We start from the raw sequence: 21,640 nt of genomic DNA on the forward strand, positions 1-21,640 counted from the left end.
CTAAGGGGAAACTAAAGCGACGTTAAGGCGAAATCATAGACAAAAGAGTTTCCCCCTAAGAGCCGAATAAAGGTATATATACACAGAGACTTGGTATAGGATATTAGTATAAAAACATTAGGTAGGAAATCTTGTAGGAAGTATATCAGGCTTTATAAAACAAAAGGGAGTAAATCATAGATGTGACGAAAATGTCATAATGTGATCAAAGCTAGCCTAGGTAGAAGCCAAACAACTATAAGGCACAGGTAAGTTAAATGTGGCCTGTAGGCTTCGTGAAAAAATTGACGATAATTTTGTTAAATGTCCAAACTGTGCGAGGCCAAACATCATTAGTAATTTTAAACTGAGTATAAAGTGATATAAAAGCAGTGCATGCAGGTTTTTGTCTGGAAATGTCAAAGTTTGGATGTGACCATCAGTGTTAAATTAAAAGTCACCTTCACCCTCCAACCCAGTTTAATGCCCACCCCTGCAATAAGATAACATAACATTTTGGCTTATCTCCAAGAATCATAAAAACAAAACTAGGTAGGAATTTTTTAACCTAAATTGCTATCACTCTTCTTACCTCGTGGGTATGAAATAAGCAAATCGCCATTGCTCATCACCAATACCAAAACTAGGGGTGCTACTGACTCCATACATGATGATGTACCTTGTCACTTCTAAGTTTGTGAACGGCCATTTCCAAGTCACGATTACCGAGGTCGATGACATGGCCGTTGCATTGACGTGTATCGGAGTTGGCATGATGCTAGGATCCCACGGTGACCCTGTGTAAAAAACACAATGCATAAATTTTAATTATTAATTAACATTCTCATTATTAGTATTGCCATAGTTTCCTCGGCATAAACCCACCACAGGTACAAGACCATCTCAATTTTTTTGAGTAGTTTTTATAAATGCTCTATTGATGTAAGCCGCATCCCTCCCTCCTCCTAACTTCAGAGATTATGGACAGAAATTATTGTAAGGTATATGAAACAAGTATGAATTATATTGCATTGAGGTTTAGCATCATAATTCTAGCTAGGCCTGCACCTAGGCTTCAACCAGGCTAGAGTCTCTGTGGTACTTAGATTTATCTAGCAATTAGAGCACAGGCAAACTTGTTTGCATTTTCTTGAAAAGCCTACCTCTAAATCTCACCCAATTTTAATTTCAAGTGATGGGCTTATGTTAAGGAAACTAATGCACTATTATATTATAATGTTATATTAGGCTACCCAATTTATTTCTCAATTTGTTCCACTCATTATGTCAGGCCACTCTTTGCCCAACGACCGACAAGCCATTGGCAAAGTTTTTTTTGTCTGGAAATGTCAACCACTCAACAAGCTCAACCAAACAGCTCACATTTAATCATTTATCTCTCCCTTAATACTCTGTGGCAATATTATTTACACTATATAAATCCTTACCAATATTGTCATGATTAATTTTTAAACTATTCTTTGTATGGCATCATCAACACAATGACAGTGGATTTATAAGAATATGCGAGCGATATATTAAGTGTCTGTTAAACTACAATAGGATGTTTCTAGAATTCAGGCATTCTCAGTATAAGGTAGATAGATAAGATACATAAAGTTTATTGTCTATCATAACATATTGGAAATTCAATATCCATTTGGCGCAGGAAAAAAAAAACCAGAAACACATACTGGTAAATTCAAGAAACAACAACAGCAACAATATTGATTATTTAAATTAGAAAATCACTGTCTTAATCATCATCTTACTATTTTATTAATAACAATTTGTTTCTCCAAATTGATATTTTTAAATTTCCTAATGGCTCAACTTTTAAATAGTGTTTAATACAAGTGATATTATAGTTTTATTTTATCACTCTTATTCCAGTATTTAAATCATAATAATACTAAAAATTAGCAGTACAATAACTATATTCTTAATGATAATATCAATAAATAATTTTAAAATATTTTATTTGTTCAAATTATAATTTACACTACAGTATATAATTTTCTTGATCCTCCATTTTAATATTCATACTTTATATGGCTTTATCAGCACAAGCTTACACAATTTTTCACTACTTCCCAACTGAGAAAGTGCTGGAATCGAGCAAAAATCCACAAACAAATTATTTACCTAGGGGAGTTATAAAAATAGGGCCAGACAGGAAAGTATTTGTGCTGGCCCTTGACAATAAGGCTTACCAGATGCTGTGTGTGTAGTGATGGCCTGTACTGTCCTACTGCCATCTTGATTTTCATTGTAGGCTAGCAAACTCACAGTACAAGTGGTTGAAGGTCCTGAAAGATCACCACATATACTATTTATTAAAAAGTACCAACTATTTTTAGGTAAAAATTAAGTTCATATTCTATCAGTAAATAACTTGAACTACAGTATATCTAAACATCTGCTAAAACAAAATTACTTTTAAAAAAATGACTACCAGCATTTATTCAATTTACCAGTAGAAAATACTTTTGTCTAACAAATAATGCTATTATTCTTTCAGGCTAGATGTAGGGTGAGATTTGATGAGTAAAAAATTAAAAAAAGAACATATGCAAAACTTGGTACATATTTACGAAGTTTCAGACATACTGGAAAGTGAATGTCTTGCATACATTGTGCATTTCCTTATTTACTAAAACAAAAACATCCTACATGATTAAAAAATTGTTTTGACAAAATATGGTGCAAATAAATCATAATTTTTACATCCAGTGTAGGATTATAACTGATATCATTCTAAATGTTGTTTTATAATTTCTTTTTCACATAATATCAATAACATTATTAATGCCACCTCCCAGATTAAAAAATTGGAATAAATTAAATATTTAAATTTATTAATTTAAAAAAAAAAAAAAAAAAAATATTTCTATTAACATAAATATCACCATTACATAATAATGGTGATCACCATTACATAATAATGGAGACCACCTTTTTTTTTTTTATTATTATTTATTTTGCTAAAGCCAAATATCACCCTTAGGTTGTTTGCTGGTGCATTGATATTCAAAGTAAAACATGATTTAGATAAAGCAAACAATATCTACTAACTACTTAATATAATAAATGAAAATAATAAATAAATAGAATTTCAAAAAAACATTTTTTTCAAATTTTTTCTTTTTTTTTTCAGTACCATAAAAGACATGCACGCGAGGGTGATAAACTAATAATTTTTTTTTATTGGGCCTAATGATAAATAAATTAGTTCTTTCAAAATACATGAAAATATATGCAAACTTTTAGCATCCTTCCTCCTCTACATCATATTGTACAATACCACACTACTACTACAGTATTAACCTTAGTAGTTTATTGTCCTGGTAATGTCCTGATTGGAGAAGTAAATTCTGACATCATTGTTTATATACAGTATATCTGTCACACCTTGTGAAGTACAGCACTACCTGACAATTATTCCAAGTGATAATATTAGAGACCCCCTAGGAATGTCACCACAAGCCACACCAATTGCAAATTGTGATATCTGTAGTAATCTCTCTCTGATCTTATCATTTACATCATTACCACTGGTAGCCATGTTAACCTATATGTGACCTTACTTAAGTTCATGTTGTATACTGTAATGCTTTTGACTGGTTAATAAATAGCATGAGGACAGCATGGCTCTCCCTACAAAAGACCAATACCCAATGGCAAACAGCGATTAATATAACAATTTGAATTTGGATTATTAATCTCAATGTGTGAATATTATTATTTGACTTCGCAAGAGGTCAAATGATTATATCAATAACAGGCAATGGTCAATCATTGCTTGTGTGAAGGTGAAAGTGAATACCATTCAATCATTTGGCTGACTCTAAATTAGAGGCCATTTTCCCCCTTAATTTGTTTTGTAAATTATTGTTCAAATTTAAGCCACCATAGATGTTCTTACAAGGTACAGTATACCGACTTACGAATTTTACTTTGTCTTCAGTACTTTGAGGACTTGCCCTAGCCAAGACCTAGTGTGAGGAAAGCGAGTCCATGGCTGGGACAAACGAGGCCATTGTCCTACTTAATTTTTTGTTTTGTAAATTATTTGTTCAAATTTAAGCCACCAAAATGTTCTTACAAGGTATAGTATACTGACTTTAAGAATTTTAATTTGTTTTTAGTACTTTGTCTGAGGACTTGCCCTAGTCAAGACTTTTTTTTTAAAGAGTTGGGGTGGCTAGCTATTTATCCCCTGAATCCGTCCATATGAGAGATGAAACCAAAAAATCCTGACTCTCTAGATCAAAATCTTACAAAATAACCATAGTTCTATCTTCATCAATGTGACCAGGTTAACTTCACACTGCTCAAACCTATGCTAGATGCAGCAGAGGGATACCTGGCAATTGTTGGAAAACCTGTCTAAAGTTTACAATAATTGTCCTTGAACTTATTTTAACTTGGGAAAGTGAGGAATAAACATCATGCTTCAGTAAAATATAAAAAATAACTTTCAAAATAAAATGATTAAGATTATTCTTGTGTTTACTCAATATGACATACAGTAGTTACTGTAGTTTATAAAAATGAAAATCAACAATGTTGATTAACATCTTTTCTTTCAATTGTTATTGGTGAAATTTACACTGCATATTTTTTCCAACAAAATATACTGAATTTTAAACCAACCAAATTTCAAATATAATACCATTTATAAAAGCTATGTTAACACTTATATTTAGCCAATTTTAAATAAGAAATATTTTTAAAACCTTTTGTAACCATTTGCACAAAGAAAAAAAAAAAAAACACATTAAACTCCAAAAAACAAAAACCCCAGATACTCTCCTTTTAGTATTACTGTATTTTTGTTGTTTGATGAAGTATGCTGTGTGGACAAAGGCTATAGAATAAATTGTATACAAGATAGTCTTAAAAGAGCTGTTGTCATTTCTTATATTATTCTATAACAGACTAACACATTTTTGTAATATTTTAATTGTCAATTAAAATTAACTATTTATTTATTTTATAATAGTTTGGGCAAACAAGTATAAAAACATTTCAAAACATTCTTCAAAAAAACAAACATTGAAAAAAAAAAAGCAAAGAAGAAAAAGAAAAGACCAACTGCCATAGCCCAGGAGAGAACAAATAGCGCTGCCCTGGGCTATGAAGGTATCTTAAAGGATTACTGATAAAAATATTTTGCTGACTTTCCCCATTCTGGGAAAATATTTAATTCCATGACTGTTAATAAATACATAAATAATATTATAAGAGTTATTGGGTAAAATTCTTTCATTTATATTTATAAATTATCAAATTAGAAGTCTTTCATTTATATTGAATTGTAAAAGTCTGATTGCTTCAGTTCCTGATGTTGGAGCAAACTTTTTTGTTTGAATAATTTATCAACATGGGCAGCTGAATAAACAGGAAGTTGCAAATTAAGATGATTGGTCAATTGTGACCCATGTAAGTGGCTGGAGTATTGACCCTACAGTCAGCAGGGACATGAGAGTACAGTGGACCATATAATCTTTATATTAAATAAATGACTACACCAACTCAGTACAGTAGCACCACATGGTTCCAAATTTTAACCAGAAATACTTCGTTTATGCAGGTTGCTATAAACAGTACAAATTCGTTTTCAGCACGCAACATGGTAAAATTGATCACACATAGGCCAATGTGGATGGAGAGAACAATTAAGAGTAACAGGCACACTCTGCATGATCCAGGATCATTGACCACTGCAAGCCGCATTCCACTTCTTCTACCGACATACTATACATACTGCAATCTATATTTATACTTTTCTGCCATATTCAGCCAAAATGAGATACACTAAAATATTTAGTACCTTGTGCTTAAATATTATATATGAAACTTCCATTGTTAACACATAATGTATTTATACATGATATCATAAATATTTTATTTATTGTACTATAAAAATGTAATTAATATTACATTACATATTCTCAATATCTTGTCAGAATATTGATATAATCTGTACTAAATACAGTGAAAGTAACAGATTCTTTATTCTAAGAATATCTTTTACCACTTGATGATTAAACCATCTCCACTTAAACTTCCTCTTTCCTAATTCCACCTTGATTTGCAGATTGGTCAATTTATCAGCGCAACAGAAGAAAATATTAAATATATCCATCTCGAGAATATAAAAGATGTCTCATATTACTAAACCTATTTGCAAATGCTATGTCCTGGGAAGGGGGGAAAGAATCGGAAGCCAAAAGAAAAATGCTGACTGATATGGAATGGGTAATAAGTGACTGGATTATGAATAAACTGGATATTTGACCTGTTCTGACACACATCCATATCATTACCAGTGACAAAGACTTGGACATGGTCCAGGAATTCCTTTAAAGTTTTCTCCTTAACCGAACCAGGATGAATACTGATCCATTCTGAACCTGCTCCATCTCCACTTCCACACCTTGATAAAAACTAGCAATCAAAGAATTCTATGCATAAGACTGCCCTTGTATTCATAACATTAATAATACAGTGCTTTTGTTTTGATATGATATAAATAGTAATAAGTGTAAGGATCTAAGTAGGTGTGTTATAAAACAAATAATGAATGTTCTCATTCAATGGGGTATATATCTAATGAGGTGAAAGATTGGATGCTCTATTCAACTTGGCTACGCTTCATTGAACTATAGAACATCCAATCTTTCACCTCATGCAATATTCTACCACAATACACTCATAAACATTCATTATTTGCATATTGTTATATATATAGCCATTTAATTTCCCCCATTGGAATGAATTTTAACCTTAAAGTTTCCTTGTATCCTTGTATGTACAGTACATTAAATTTCATGAATATTTAACATATTTCCACTGGAAAAATTATGAACAAATTAAAACCTAAATGAAAACCTACTGCGTAATAATTACTTACACAAAGAAAGTATTATGAGAATTCTTATGGTTGTAAAATTTCTACAAAACATAAATGTTAATATGAAATACAATGTTTATGACTAGTGAGTTTCAAGGGGTTGTTGGGCAGTTGGTTTACTAGTACAATCAGAATATGAGGTAATATCATATATTTTGATAACATATGGGTTAAACTAAGTCTTAATAGTACTAACAATACTAATTTCTAATCCATACACTTCCTCCTAGCATATAGTCTCTCCTGATCCAATTTCCGGTCGAAATCCAATATTTTCCCTCCCCCTTTGACTTACATCAATATAGTAATCAACGCCAATGCTACCCTTGACCCTGTGGTATTGGTCAGTACGTATTACATTACTTCTAGTTAACTTGCATCACTGATATTGGTTTGTGATTAATCCAAGCCAATTAATTGCTAAACAGAGTGTAGAAGGTTGAATTCCAAAAAACACTTGTGTCCAGTTCGATTTTTTTCACAACTGGGACAGAATGCCTCTGGCTTTAATCCAGCGAAAGCTTAACCACCCGTGAAAGTTACTTTTAATGAAACTCACATCAAGAGAATATTGTGGCCAAAATAATTTGACCAATTAGTGAATCAGCAATTTATAATAGTTGACATAAAAGTGGAAATATTTCAACCTACGAAATTACTGAAAAATTTCTTGGATTATTTAATTTACAACAAAAGTATCAATCACAAGCTGGTGTTAATTGATGTACTAAATGTGCTTATTAAATGCAAATAATGACAGAGATTTAATTTCCATTAATTACTGTCAAATTAACTACCATAAATTTGTAAATTACACACACACTACTAATTAAACTCAGCAAATCGATTAATTAGTAGCAAAATAATATTTGCTTGTTCTCAAACTAGGGCAACAGAGACCAGCCCTGAGTTTAGGGTAGCTACCAAACCTGACAATAAAGTGAGTCTAGGGCTGCCTAAGTGCCCCAGTCTAGTCAAGTGGCAAGATGCAAGTGGGGATCCAGGTGGGAATCTCTTACAAACTACTACTATTTGGTTGTCTTATTTAAAAGATTATTGTAGTTCAAACTTCTCAACAATATTTCTTATTTTATTATTTTTTTTTTATTTGAGTTATTCATTTAATGAAGAAAAAATACATTTTAATTGTCAGTAAATTACAGATGTCAATTGTTTCACTTCATTAATTTCATCAAAAAACTTCAAAAATACATACTACGGAAAAAACACAGAAAGGATAAGACAATACCCTGGTAGGTGACAGACGAAATTACAAAAACCAGATGAAATTATTTGAATAAAACTGTTGATAATTAAATGTGTATTCTACTGTATGAAACAATTTTTTATGTTACATGTTCTATTTGTAATAAAATGGACATGTGCTATTAACACTTAATAAACATAGAATAAAGTTTTATATAATTTACTGGAAAAATAATATCCTAATTATCATTTTTAGATTTTCGTTTTTCCGGTTTAAAAATCATCGAAATGTTTTATTCCCAATCCAACAGAACGGCTAAATCTCATTAAAACAAATTGCTTGACAGAAGCTGAATTCAAATGAATTTGAATAGGTGATATTTGAGCTTCGCTAAAAAGAATGCATACACACAAGTACGAAAATGTGGCAAACAGCCAAATGAATAATTAATAAGCGAAAGTCGATCACGCTAAAATTCAGGCTGCAATCACCAAATATTAACAAGGCCTTTAGCCAGCTAATCATAAACTACTACTGGTTTCTCAATAAAATGTAATTATACCACTAATAATATTCTTTGGGCATATTTTGCCAGATGGTCAAATTGTATACAATATTATAGTGTTGTAACATGTCTTAATCATGTATGCTGCCATTCGTAGCTAAGGCCCAATAAAAAAAATTATTAGTTTATCACCCTCGCGTGCATGCCTTCTATGGTACTGAAAAAAATTTTTTTTATATTTTATTTATTTTTTTTTTTCATTTATTTTATTAAATAGTTAGTAGATATTGTTTGCATTATCTAAATCATGTTTTACTTTGAATATCAATGCACCAGCAAACAACCCAAGGGTAATATTTGGCTTTAGCAAAATAAAAAATTTAAAAAAAAAGCCTCCCTCCCTCATCACTTCTCCTGCTCAGATAGAGGGTGATAAACTAATAATATTTTTTATAGGGCCTAAACCTATAAAAGCTGGTAATAGTGACCATTATTGTAATTTAATATTACACTGCTGATAAAAGTACACAAAACTGGAATTTATATATATTCTTTTAAGTCAGCAACTGAAAAACACTGGAAAAATCACCCTGCAAATTTTGTGCCCTACTTCAGCTATACTGGACAAAGGACTTATTTTTATAAGCTTCACTCACTCTGAGACTGTACACAAAAGTATATTTATTTAGAAAACGATCTCATTTCTATTTAGTATTGAATAACCTTCATTGTTACACCAGAATCATGAACATATTCGCCTATTTAGTTTAGGTATATTTAAGACCGTAAACACAAACAAAAGTTGTTTTTTTTTTTTTCAAATAAAACAATTAACAATGCCATTAACTATTTTAAACTGAATTTGTTTAACACTGAGTACCTCAAAATTGTTGGTAGTTCTAATAAAAGAAAAGAATGTTATCCTACAAAATACCCTAACCACATTCTTTAAAGATTAATAACATTTAAATTAAATATCACCATCAAAACATTAACAGAATCAGAGACGCAATTCAATAAGAGAACATTTTCCTCACATTTTACACCCTCAAAAAATACCATTCAACTATTGTTTGTATAATACTCTTAATTTCTGCCAGCAAATATAACTTAGGATTTGTTGTAAAATGTTTGTAAATCATTAAAAAAGGATTATTGTTTTTCAATCTTTTATTTGAAGAGTTCTTTTGGATAATTTTTATTTCAAATTTTATTTTAGGTGGCAGTATATATAACTACCCTCTACAAATGAAAACCTCACAATTATCCTCACCAATTATCAACTAAATGTGGGCAAGATGAGTTAAATTACACAAGTATTCAAACAGCGATGGAAATATAAGCCGTACACATAACATATACTTATTTAAAAGTCAATTTTCACAAGGTATGACCGCTTGCTGTGTAAACTGTTATTTCTCAAGCTGGGGGAAGGCTAGCGGCCTGGATGACCTACTAATGCCAGCGGTCAGTCTTTGAGTATGATGGATAACAAGATGAAAAAAAATGCACAGGTGGCCAAAGTGCAGCCATGGTGAAGAAAGTCCAGAAACCTCAAGACCTGTTTCAACACCTTCATTTTAGTAATTCAATTGGATCGGAGAAGAGCTTACAATAATTGAAATGCACTAGCAGAAAATAGTCACAGTAGTTGTCTTAACAGTTCTAAGAACAGGCAGCCCTTTTAGGTTACCACCCACTGAGAAGGTCAATTATAGACTGGGGTGGGATTGGGGGACACGGGTGGTAAACAGAACTATTTTCACAATAAGCAATGTTATACTCCAAATGACCACAGAACCCTTTTAAAGTAACATAACATTTTATGCACGACAGATAATTTCGATGAAAATTCATTCTCGGCTTTTAATGAAATCAGTTACTAGTTGTTCTTGTCTGGGATAAGGCCCTATAAAAAAAAATTTATTAGTTTATCACCCTATATAGGCTGGAAAAGTGATGAGAAAGGGAGGCTTTTTATTTTCATTTTTTAATTTGCTAAAGCCAAATATCACTTTTGGGTTGTTTGATGGTGCATTTACATTCAATGTAAAACAAGATTGAGATAATACAAATAATATCTACTATTTACTAAAACAATAAAAAAAACTATTTCACATAAATTTTTTATTTTCATTTTTTTCAATACCATAGAAGATATGTACGAGAGGGTGATAAACTAATACAATTTTTTATTGGGCCTAATGTGCTTTTCAATATACAGTAGTAAGCTATGTGTTAATCAATTTTGAAATGTTAGGCAAGACTTTTTTTATACCTTGTTTAGTGCACCAGCCGACTGCAAATATTGATGATTTCGAATAAAAATAAAATTTTATTTTTGGCCAATTAGCATACCCACCGCCATGAAAAAGTAAAAATTTCGGAAAGAAATAAAACTCTTTCTTTTTTATTACGCCCTCCTATGCCTTGAAATCTCTAAAGATAAGATATGTATATTTTTTCCTAAATATGTAAATTCGAAGCATTTAACCATCCTATATTACATTCACCAATAAAATTTTATTTTCATTTTTCTCCTCCGTCTGGATGAATTTGGCAAAACTATTTGCGAAATAAGAAAACAAAATTTTATTTTTATTTTTATTCCGCCCTCCTCCGATAAATCTTTAAAGAAATAAGTACTGTACGTGAAACAAGCAATAAAAAGAGTCTTGCCTATAGTTATCAACAGACTACATTTACCATATAACCAAAACAAGTCAAAACCCCAATTATAAACCAGTTATTTTTAAAGACTAAAATCTTCTAAATTTGAAGGTTCATAACATTCATTATTTCATTTTGCTTTGTAACACATTATTCATCATGAAAATTAGTTTAGTCCTCATCATAAAATATATAATTTAAAGATTAAAAATCTGCCTACTACAGACATTATAACATAATATTCAAAATCTCTTTATTACAGTCACATAAAAATATACTTTGAATTTACAAAAAATATACAAAAGATTCAGTCATACCAAAAATACAAAAATTCAAATTCATTAATCAAAATTTAAAAAGGTCATTCAGTGATATCAAAAATGCATAAATTATAAACCAGTTATTTTTTGATCCCCCAAAAAATGATAAAAAAAATAATTTAATTATTTTTATCCTAAAGAGTGTTATTTACATACTTAAAATAGATTTAAGATTTACTTATCAATATACCACAAAACTCTAATACTACATTATGTATGAAATGATGAAAAATGTAATATTCATATCTTATTAATATTTATAGGTCGTTAATATTCATGGTAGAATTGAGCAGTTCCTGGAACCATAACAAGATTCCTCATAAGCACACAACTTAATCCATTACTATCTATTAATCGTCATGTTGCCAACTGAATTTCTAATAAGAGAAAATCCAAAGTGGCAGAAGTTAAACAGTGTTGACATTCATAATAGTTTTTTTTCTAATTTCCTTGTATATGATTGGAAAGCAAAAACACAATTACAAGGTTAAACTGTTAATACCTAGTTCTTATAAATAGATTCTGTATTGATGATAGCCTGGGTACCTTCAATTGAACCCAGGACATTAATAATAAAAATGTTTTTTTAAATATTGATCTTATGGTTTTACATAGTGCATTTATCAAGGACCTTGCATTTCACATTCATTCAGTCATTCATTGGATTAAACACCCGGTTTGTTTGGAATACATACTTAGCTCCAGAGTGAAGCATGCCATTATTAGTAATCAGCACACATTGACTATAAACTATTCTATCTATTATTCTATGTACATTTTTTTTATATAAATAATCATATTTTGATGATGAGATAAAAGTCATAACATCATCATTAAATAGAATTTAGTCAAATGATCTTCTCTCATTTGTTTTGTTACACACAATCACTTTTAAACTTCAACCATGTATTCCTAATTTATTCTAAATTACCTAGTTGCATTTCTGAAATAAAAGATTTTCATAATTACTGTAGGCTACTGTAATTATTTAATTCCCCTTGTTTGGAAGATAAAGTAGTTTGTATCGGTAAGGTATCTCAAAGAGGCACAAAGTTTAATGAACTAACACAAAATAACAAGAATTTAATTTAAAAATATGAAAATATAAAGTACAACAGGCAAGATCATTTAGTGTTCTTACAAAGAAGTAATTATGGAATCACTGTCCATTTCTTATTTTAAACTGCCTATTGTTGCATGTTCTCATTTCATTTCCTGTGCCGATTAAATGCAAGTAACTATTCCCATAGAATGTAATCCACAACTTAAAGCAAGTGTCCGTCCACTTCCCTTGTCCCTGACCAATACATATTCACGCAATTTAAACACCTTATATAATATGTCCCTGACTGATACAAAACCTTCCTTCTCATCTGTATGGTAAAAATGGCCTTGAAAAAATTGCCCAGTAAAAAGGGTCCCAAATGATAGGTAGGATAAAATGGTCCCAAAGATAAATATTTTTTAATCTTTTCCCAACTATTTAAATGCCAAAAAAATAGCAAAAATTTAATAAATAAATCAACATCAATCATGACATATTGTTATATAATTATATTATTATAGATACAGTGCACCCTCCATCTCGAGACCCCTCTAATTCCGAGACCACTCTAAATCGAGACCACTTTTCCAAAGACACAAAAAACAATCTTCATCCTTTTAACACAAAGCTAGCCCTCTAATTGGAGACCAACCCTGAGACCACCACAAATTTTCAGGTCCCAAAAGGGATCTTGAATTGGAGGGCAAACTATATAATTATGATTGCATAACTTCAATATTATCTTACAACACTCTGTTATTTGTTATATTAGTACTATTATTTCAAAATATGCCATTTATGGTGAGCTATTTAATAGTTATTGAATTTTATTTTGAATTTCTAAATTCATATTTGAGTTGGGAGAAATTTGATTTCCAAATGAAGTTCCCTACTCTTCATAACCCATTGTGAAAAACACACTGTATTACATAAAACTGAAAATGAACTGTGAATCTGGTCTTGACCATCTATGAGAACAGTAAACTATTATTAGATAAAGCATGTGATCAAGGAATTAGAACCAGTTTAAACTGGTCAAGGCAGAGGTCAATGGCATCAACAATGGACACTGGTCAGCAGGTTGCGCTGCCCACACACAAGTTTACTGTTCCAGAAACACGATAATAACAAGGCATGATTTCTAACCAGCCGCAATTTCAATCGTTTCTGCATAATTAAAGATACTTAAGCACCAAGCTGTGAACAGATGGATTCATTTTCAATAGCTAGAAACTACAAACTAAAACCTACTCAAATGCATTCATTTTGTTTCATTTATAAACAGATATGAAGAAAATGTACAAGGCCAAATTTGTGTTTATATTAATTTTTCTACTTTTATTTATATGGCCTTTCACGGCTTTGATGAAAAATACCCTTGGGTGAATCAAGTTATCCGTGTTGAAATAAAGTATTTATTATTATTATATTATTATATAAAATATTATTATTAATACCACTGGACAGGGAGTATTCAAGAAAAAGATAAGAAATATAACTGAAAATAAAATTAAACATGATAATATACTTTTAAATTAAGCAGTAAATGGTTTTATATCTTGAAATAGGACCACATTGCTGTAAGTATCTCTCTACTACTGTACTTAGACATTCATATACACTTTTTTTTTTATAAGAACCAGTAAAATTTTGCCCAGACTCAGTGTTCTAATTTTTTGGCCGATTTCAAGCTCAAAATGTTCTTATTTTGTTCTTATTTAACACAATTTTCAAACATACTTTGCAAATTATTATTGTACAGCAGTATACACTGTACTGGAATATAGGGACAGTGGCCCCAGAAAAAAAGTGCTACATAGGTACTGTTTATGTAAATCTATGAAAGTATTTTTGAGGCGCCATCTGTTCACTTATTAATATTTAGCAAAAAAATGACATGGTTTTTTACGTTATATATTTATATAATATTTTATATAATATATAATATTTTATATAATATATATTTTATATAATATATAAAATATTATATATTATATACAAATTTATATTATATAAAATATTATATATTATATACAAATTTATATATTATATAAAATATATATATTATATAAAAACTTATATATTATATAAAAAATTATATAAATATATAAAATATTATATCACATAAAAAGTATATATTAAATAAAAAATTATATAAATATATAACGAGAATACCAATGACTATGAACACTTGGCGTGCGCTAAGTGTTCGTTTATTATTTAGCAAAAGTTCTTGATGTGTCTGACCATTCTTCCATGATACAGATTCTTAAACTAGGCTGGGTAGCAACTGATAAGACCTTTGTCTACTGTAGCTGTTATTTATCTTTTAGTTATAACATAACATTGAGCCACACCTACGAATACTTTACACACAGATTCCTTTAAAATGTGACATTACTTGACATCACAATCCCTATTTAATGTTATTTACATGCCCGGCCCAACACTAAAAAATGGATGGCAAAATGCTTAAAAACCACTGATTGCCTTAAATTAAATCTTAATTGGTTGACAATTTTCACACCTAGCCAAGTGATATACCAGAAGCAAATCAAAACATGTTTAGCACTTTACACTTCAAATTATTTTTTTCTTGCAAAGGAGTACAAGTAAGTGGAAATCAATTTTATATTTGTTTTTGTTTTATGAAACCCTCACTGTTAAAAATTAATAGAAAATTAAATAAAATTAATAATTTACAAACGTAACAGTAGCCTTTTATTTATTTATGAAATATTATATATTATATATTGTATAAAATATTATATAAATATCTAACGTAAAAAAACCATGTCAGAACGCTGATGTGAGATTACATATTAATACATATTATTAGTTAACTGTCAGAACAAATTAGCACTGCAAAATCATGCTATGTAAATCATCAGTACACATCAATCTACGGTATTCCACACAAGTATTAGCATTTCAATCTTATCTTGACAGGTGGCAATTTGTCATTAATAAATTGAACTATTATTCTACTGAAAATATACGCACAATAAATGCTACAGTGTTTATATTGTGCAGAATGACCTGCACACTGTAGGTGTAGAATCATTTTAACATCAATTGTGAGGTCAACCTTAGCATAGGGCTTGGTTTTTCCTTAGTTTTTTCATTTGACCTGGTCAGTTCAAAAAACCTTAGATCAGGGTTTGGCAAAGTAGGTTTCCATGGTTGAGCTTTGGTCAAGTCAGGCCTTGGCTCCCAGTTTGACTATTTATTTATTCAAGAGTATTTCAATAGGGTTTGGTTTGGGTCAGATCAATACTAAGATTAGAATTAACAACCAGCAGGTCCATAATTTTCTCTGGGGTCAAATCAACTCTAATTCACCATCTGACTAGGCTAGTAATTTGACAAAAAATTAATATTCGTAACTGGGTTTTGACTAATGCTATAGTTTGGCTTGGGCCTGACGAGCCCTTCAATCACCGTTTGACTATAGCTCAATTTTGCTTGGGCTATGTCAAACATTGGATCACGGTTTGACTAAGCTTATTTATTTATCCAACTTTTCCACTGGTGGTAGAATAACAAAAATATATTTAGTGTGGGTCATGGTTTTGCTTGGCTAAGGTCAACCCTTAGATCAAGATCTAGCTAGGCTCATGATTGGGGTGGTTCAAGTCAAGCGTTAGGTGGGTGGGCGATTGTTTGGTTGGGCCAGGGTGACACTTCATTAGACTTGGGGTAGGCCTACAGTGTGTGAATAATAATGTTTAAGGAAGTTTCAGTAACGAGTTTATAAGATTATTCAAAATCTATTACCATTTAAACTAAACAAATAAAATAAAGAAAACCATCCTGGGTACCTTTTCTCAATGCAAATAAAATACAATCTATCAAACTACTGTACAGGGAGGATTACAAAAGTACTAGGCATTTCATAATGGAATGTAGCAGACTTATCACTGAGACCTGTAAGCTATTTGGAAGACAGATTCAGAGTCTCACTGCTTCCATATGAACAGATCAGACCTTCAATAGATTGTTATTTTCTGGGGAACTTAAAAAAGAAATAAAGGCATCAGCATAAGCAAAGGATAAAGGTAGGTTAAAAAAAACCAAAATATTACAACTTACGTAGATCTGTTATGATATACTTTGTTGTATTGGCTTTGATGAGTATTGGGCCTGCCCGCACCCCATCCACACTGTAGTAAGAGATCTTATAACCCACAATGGCACCTTCAACAGGCTTCCACTCTACTAAGATTGTAGACTGATTAACAAATGTCGTTTTCATATCTGGGGCGGTAATATCACCTGAAAGGAAACAATACTTATTATAATCAATTATTAATCATTCAATAATTGCTATAATAATTTCTTTACTTATCAGAGATTAATTGAATACTAATATTATATTTGGCACCTTGATACATGTTTCGATTGATGTATTATAAATTTCTTTAAAAAAAAATATATATTTATCACAATAAATATTATTACAGTATTTTAATTATCTTGATACAATACCCACAAAATAAGATGTTTTTAAGGATGGTTCAGTAAAGAGTTTATAAGACAATTTAAATTGCAATTTTTTTAAGTCCATTACCATACATAAAACTAGCCAGCTGTCGAATTCATAATCAACATCTAATTACCTAACCTTTTACATTATGTGGGGGGAAAAGTTACAGAAGTGTAATCTTAAGTGAATAAGGAGTTCTGACAGATTTAATTTATGAATACAAAAATAATGATTTAATTTTTAGTATCTGAATTAAGTGTTTTTGGGGGGTTTTTTTGTAAATTTTAATTTGTTGCAAGGTACTGTACCTCAAAAAATCAGAGGCTACCTGTACAGGAAGGTAAAACAAAACATAAATTTAACCTGGGCCCCAATGACCAAATCAGCTCCAAGCGATTCCCGAAGAGTTGACAGTAGCATACTTTATACACAGATATGCAAGCAAACAAATCTGACATTTCAGATGTGTAATTTATTCCTGTATTATTTACATAGACCCTTACATTGTCCAGCAATCAATTTAACAAATTTTAGTGTAGTGTATTAGTGAAAACTAAATTATTTAATCTGTCTTGTATCAATATTTTCTTGTAATCAGTTTTTCTAAATTAGGAATGTTTTGTATCAACTATTAAAAAAAATACCATTATAAATAAATGTTTGGTGTTTATTTTTTATGGTTTAATTGTGTTCAATATCTCCTGATATTCTGTGGTTAAAATATTAGATGGTCTGAGTTTTTGTCCAAGGTTTGTGTCATCTAAATAGCCTTACTACTTTTCTACTTTCTCATTAAAACGCTTTTCAGGAAATTAAACACCTCGATTCTTAGAATTTCAGCGAATTAATTAATTGAGCCCCCAAGTAAAGAACGGTCAGTCCATCAATCACCAGAGATGAACTCACCAGAGCTGGCGCCTGACATGAGAGTTCTCTGTTTCGTCCATCCTGACCATGGCCCGTTGCCAACGACAGTGGCCGCTGACATACGTACTTCATATTCCCATCCAGGTCGCAAGCTATTAATGACTGTTCTGTTTTTGTTGCCGTTCACTATGACCTCGTTGGATGTTTTGTTGCCGTACAGCCTATACTGGATGTTGTAACGGATGATGTTGCCGTTCGCATACTCCAGTGCCATCTTCTGCCATTTAACATCAAGGCTGCCAATAGCGTTACTTGCTAATGAAAATGTTACCACATTGGTTGGCTCTGTTGAAATAAAAATAATTATGCACACAAAGCTTTGAAAAAAAATACTGTCAAACTATAATTTAACATTAAAATAGTCAAAACTATGAAAATAATTAAAGAAAAAATAAAAATTATTTATTTTTTTTATTTATCTATTTATTGCAGTATAAAAAAAAACAGACTTGCATCAATCCCAAAGGGCAAACCTGTGAGCTTATAATCAAAATACAATAAACAAGAAACATATAGAAAGACAAACAAATAAAAAGCCATTAAAATAAGAAAAACTGATATTAATAAGTTAACAATAGAATTAAGTCATTACATAATCATAATTCCACAAAGCATTATATAAGAAGGAAGTCCAGCCATTAAATTCTTGCAATTAAACCAAATATATGCCAAAATAACATGAATGAAATCGTGACATATACTGTAAATCAACTAGTAAGTCCTACACTATAACAATGATTATTAAATGTTCTATACAATTCTTAAGATCCTTACTTAACAATTTGTTAGGATAATTATTAAGAGATTATTAATATTAATTCATTACCTAAATATATTTACTAATTAAAATTCACAGATTCAATAGATTGCACATAAATATCAAATTAAAAACTATAAAAAGAATTCATTATTTAGATATATTTACAAATTAGAAAGAAAATAGCTATTATTTCAAAATAAGAAAATCATTATTTGAACATTCAAAAAATTTGGGTTTGAATTTCTACAACTAAATTTTCTATCTTTTACACAAGGTTTTTTCAGCTAAATGTTCCCACAAAATATTTGTTTTTGCTTTAATATTCAATTCAAAGATGATAACAAATACTGAACATTATAATAATATACTATCATTATTAAATTTATATATATTTTACATTATAAAAATAATTAAATAACAAATTATTGGCTCATATAAGATTTCCACCACATATAATATTAGCTTACTACGTGAATACCTTTAAGACAAAGCATTTGAATGGTGTTAAACACAATAAACTGATTACTTACTATCTGGTAGGGTTAGAGCATAGATGTACTCAGATGGATCACTGCTACCTTTTGAATTGAATACTGAGATATAGATTGTATAATTGGTAAATGGACTAAGTTTGTCCAGAACATGAGAAGTTGGTAACTTTGCTATTTCTGTCAGATGCTTCCCCTCTACAAAGAAACATGGTAATAAAATAAAATACAATCAATAAATCAAAAACAGTTTAATAATGGATGTCATATATGTTTATTATAATAAGCAAATAAAAATATATCACTTTATTTAAACAATTATTAAATATGTTTTAATTACAATATAGGCCTATTAAAATCTATTTGGTCCATACAAAAAAAATTATTACGTAATTCTCTTCAATTATTATTATCCGAACAATTTTGGCAAAGACGAATGGCTGAGTGGTCAAAACAGGGGCGCTGCAACCTACAGCCATAATATTGGAGCTGGTTCGAACAGCAGGCTCGCCTATGGTTCTGGTGGTGCAACAAGTCTTTCTCAAATAAGGTCTCTAAACTGTAGTCCCAGTGTATACAATTGGCTTGTGTGCACTTTAAAAAACCCAGCACATCCTTCAAGATGAGTAGGGGTTTCCCCAGTGTACTGGTCCATTCAACCCAGGTCATTGTGGACGGACAAAAGTGCACCTCTTGGCAGCTTATTGGACATGATGTGACTCAGGTTATTTTCCACCTTCACCTTTTCAATAATATTTACATTAGTTATTTCTAATACTTCAATAAACTTTTTTAGACCTTGTACAGTAGGTCATACTCCCTCACCATGTGTCTTTTGGTAATGAATGATGTAGTCCATAAAGTCTCCAGCAACTTGGACAGATGAACGCTTCCAGGTCACTAGAAATTTGTGCGGGTCACTTGGTACCACTTGCACGTCATAAGGAGGTAGTGGACGTCCAGGCTCTAACAAATCATAAACAATGCAACATATATTGTAATAATGTATTGTGTATTCAATGACAGTATATGAAGCTTGGCCATCCCAAAACCAGCGTACTGTCACTAAATGTTAAACTGAGTAATTAACATAAGGATGTTGCAGTATTATTTTTGTACAGAGAAGCTGTAATACAGTACTTTTACTCATAACTTTGGCAAATTATTAAGTTGATTCCTGCAAATGACCTACACCCAATCACAAAGACAATAATTTGAGGTTTTGTTTCAGGATATTAGCAATGACTACTATATCACTACTTTACAAAGAAGCTCTTGTACTTACTCATAAAACCAATGAATGCATATAAAATATTTTAATGTGTTAAAAACATTTACAAAATTAATAACGTAATTAAAAAGCAATGAAAGACTGAAGAACCCATAAAGAGAAACAAAAACAAATCAAATTTATTTAAATGATTTACAAATGTTTTAGTTACAATGTGCTGACACACATAAGGATATGTAAAGAGTAAGAATAGTATTATTTGGTAAGGAAATATATTAAGTAATGTGTTATTAACTTTTTGTTTCACAGGAGAGAAACTGTAGATTAAAGCTACGTTCACATGGGATCCAAACCGAAATTCAGGCCGCATTTCCAATGCGCTAATGTCAGCGTCCCTATTCTTACATGCTGACTCGATTTTCTAATCAGTTAAGAAAGCCTTCCGGTCCAAAATTCCGAATTCAGTGTGAATCCAGCTTTAAGTGTTATACTAATTGTTGTACATTATTAATATGAATATAAATTATATACTCACTAATCTTGAACCTGACCAGGGTAGCTGCTTGTGTACTGCCAACCTGGTTCTCTGCAAAACACTGATAGATTCCACTGTCTTTAATCTGTGTTGATAATATTACAAGCTGACCAGGGTCCGTGGCATCAAATCTTCCAAACAATGCGATAGGTACGCCATTTTTATACCATGTAACAGTCGGTTTTGGAATACCTAACGCTCTGCAATTAAGACGTACTGTTCGCCCAAGGATGCTGTTGATATCTTCCGGTGGTTGTTCAATAATTGGCGGTGCTAAATTTGAAAAAGAAATGACCAAAAGAATAACATTTATTCAACACCTTACATACAGTAGTTAACAGAACAGTGGTTGGGAGCAGCTAAAAACAATCATTTTTAACAACTCTGAGATTCAGCATCTAGCTTTTTGCAAAATTTGTCATTACAGAATTATAAACAGGTCTTTATAATTGGTGAGAAGGAACATGGTCTGGATTTATCAATCTGTCAGGGATAAAAAACCAGAGCCTTGCAGGCGTCAACGTTCCTATGCATGATACACAACTTTTAGAAGTATATATACGTGTAA

General features: G+C 30.8%; 1 protein-coding gene across 1 annotated transcript in view; it reads right to left on the reverse strand.

Annotated features, from left to right (window-relative positions):
* The window catches only part of LOC117103508 (protogenin-like), a 60,233-nt gene that overhangs the window by 5,471 nt on the left and 33,122 nt on the right, over positions 1–21,640 (reverse strand). The window contains exons 6-13 of the mRNA XM_033244063.1: positions 21,073–21,345; positions 20,132–20,272; positions 19,349–19,504; positions 18,038–18,343; positions 16,738–16,920; positions 2,193–2,288; positions 572–776; positions 147–150 (exon numbers count right to left, since the gene is read on the reverse strand). Coding sequence (XP_033099954.1) covers positions 147–150; positions 572–776; positions 2,193–2,288; positions 16,738–16,920; positions 18,038–18,343; positions 19,349–19,504; positions 20,132–20,272; positions 21,073–21,345 — 1,364 coding nt within the window. The remainder of the gene's footprint in view (positions 1–146; positions 151–571; positions 777–2,192; positions 2,289–16,737; positions 16,921–18,037; positions 18,344–19,348; positions 19,505–20,131; positions 20,273–21,072; positions 21,346–21,640) is intronic.

Source organism: Anneissia japonica, unplaced genomic scaffold, assembly GCF_011630105.1.
Source record: "Anneissia japonica isolate Jap-2015-1 unplaced genomic scaffold, ASM1163010v1 scaffold288005_len623695_cov211, whole genome shotgun sequence".
NCBI lineage: Eukaryota > Metazoa > Echinodermata > Crinoidea > Comatulida > Comatulidae > Anneissia > Anneissia japonica.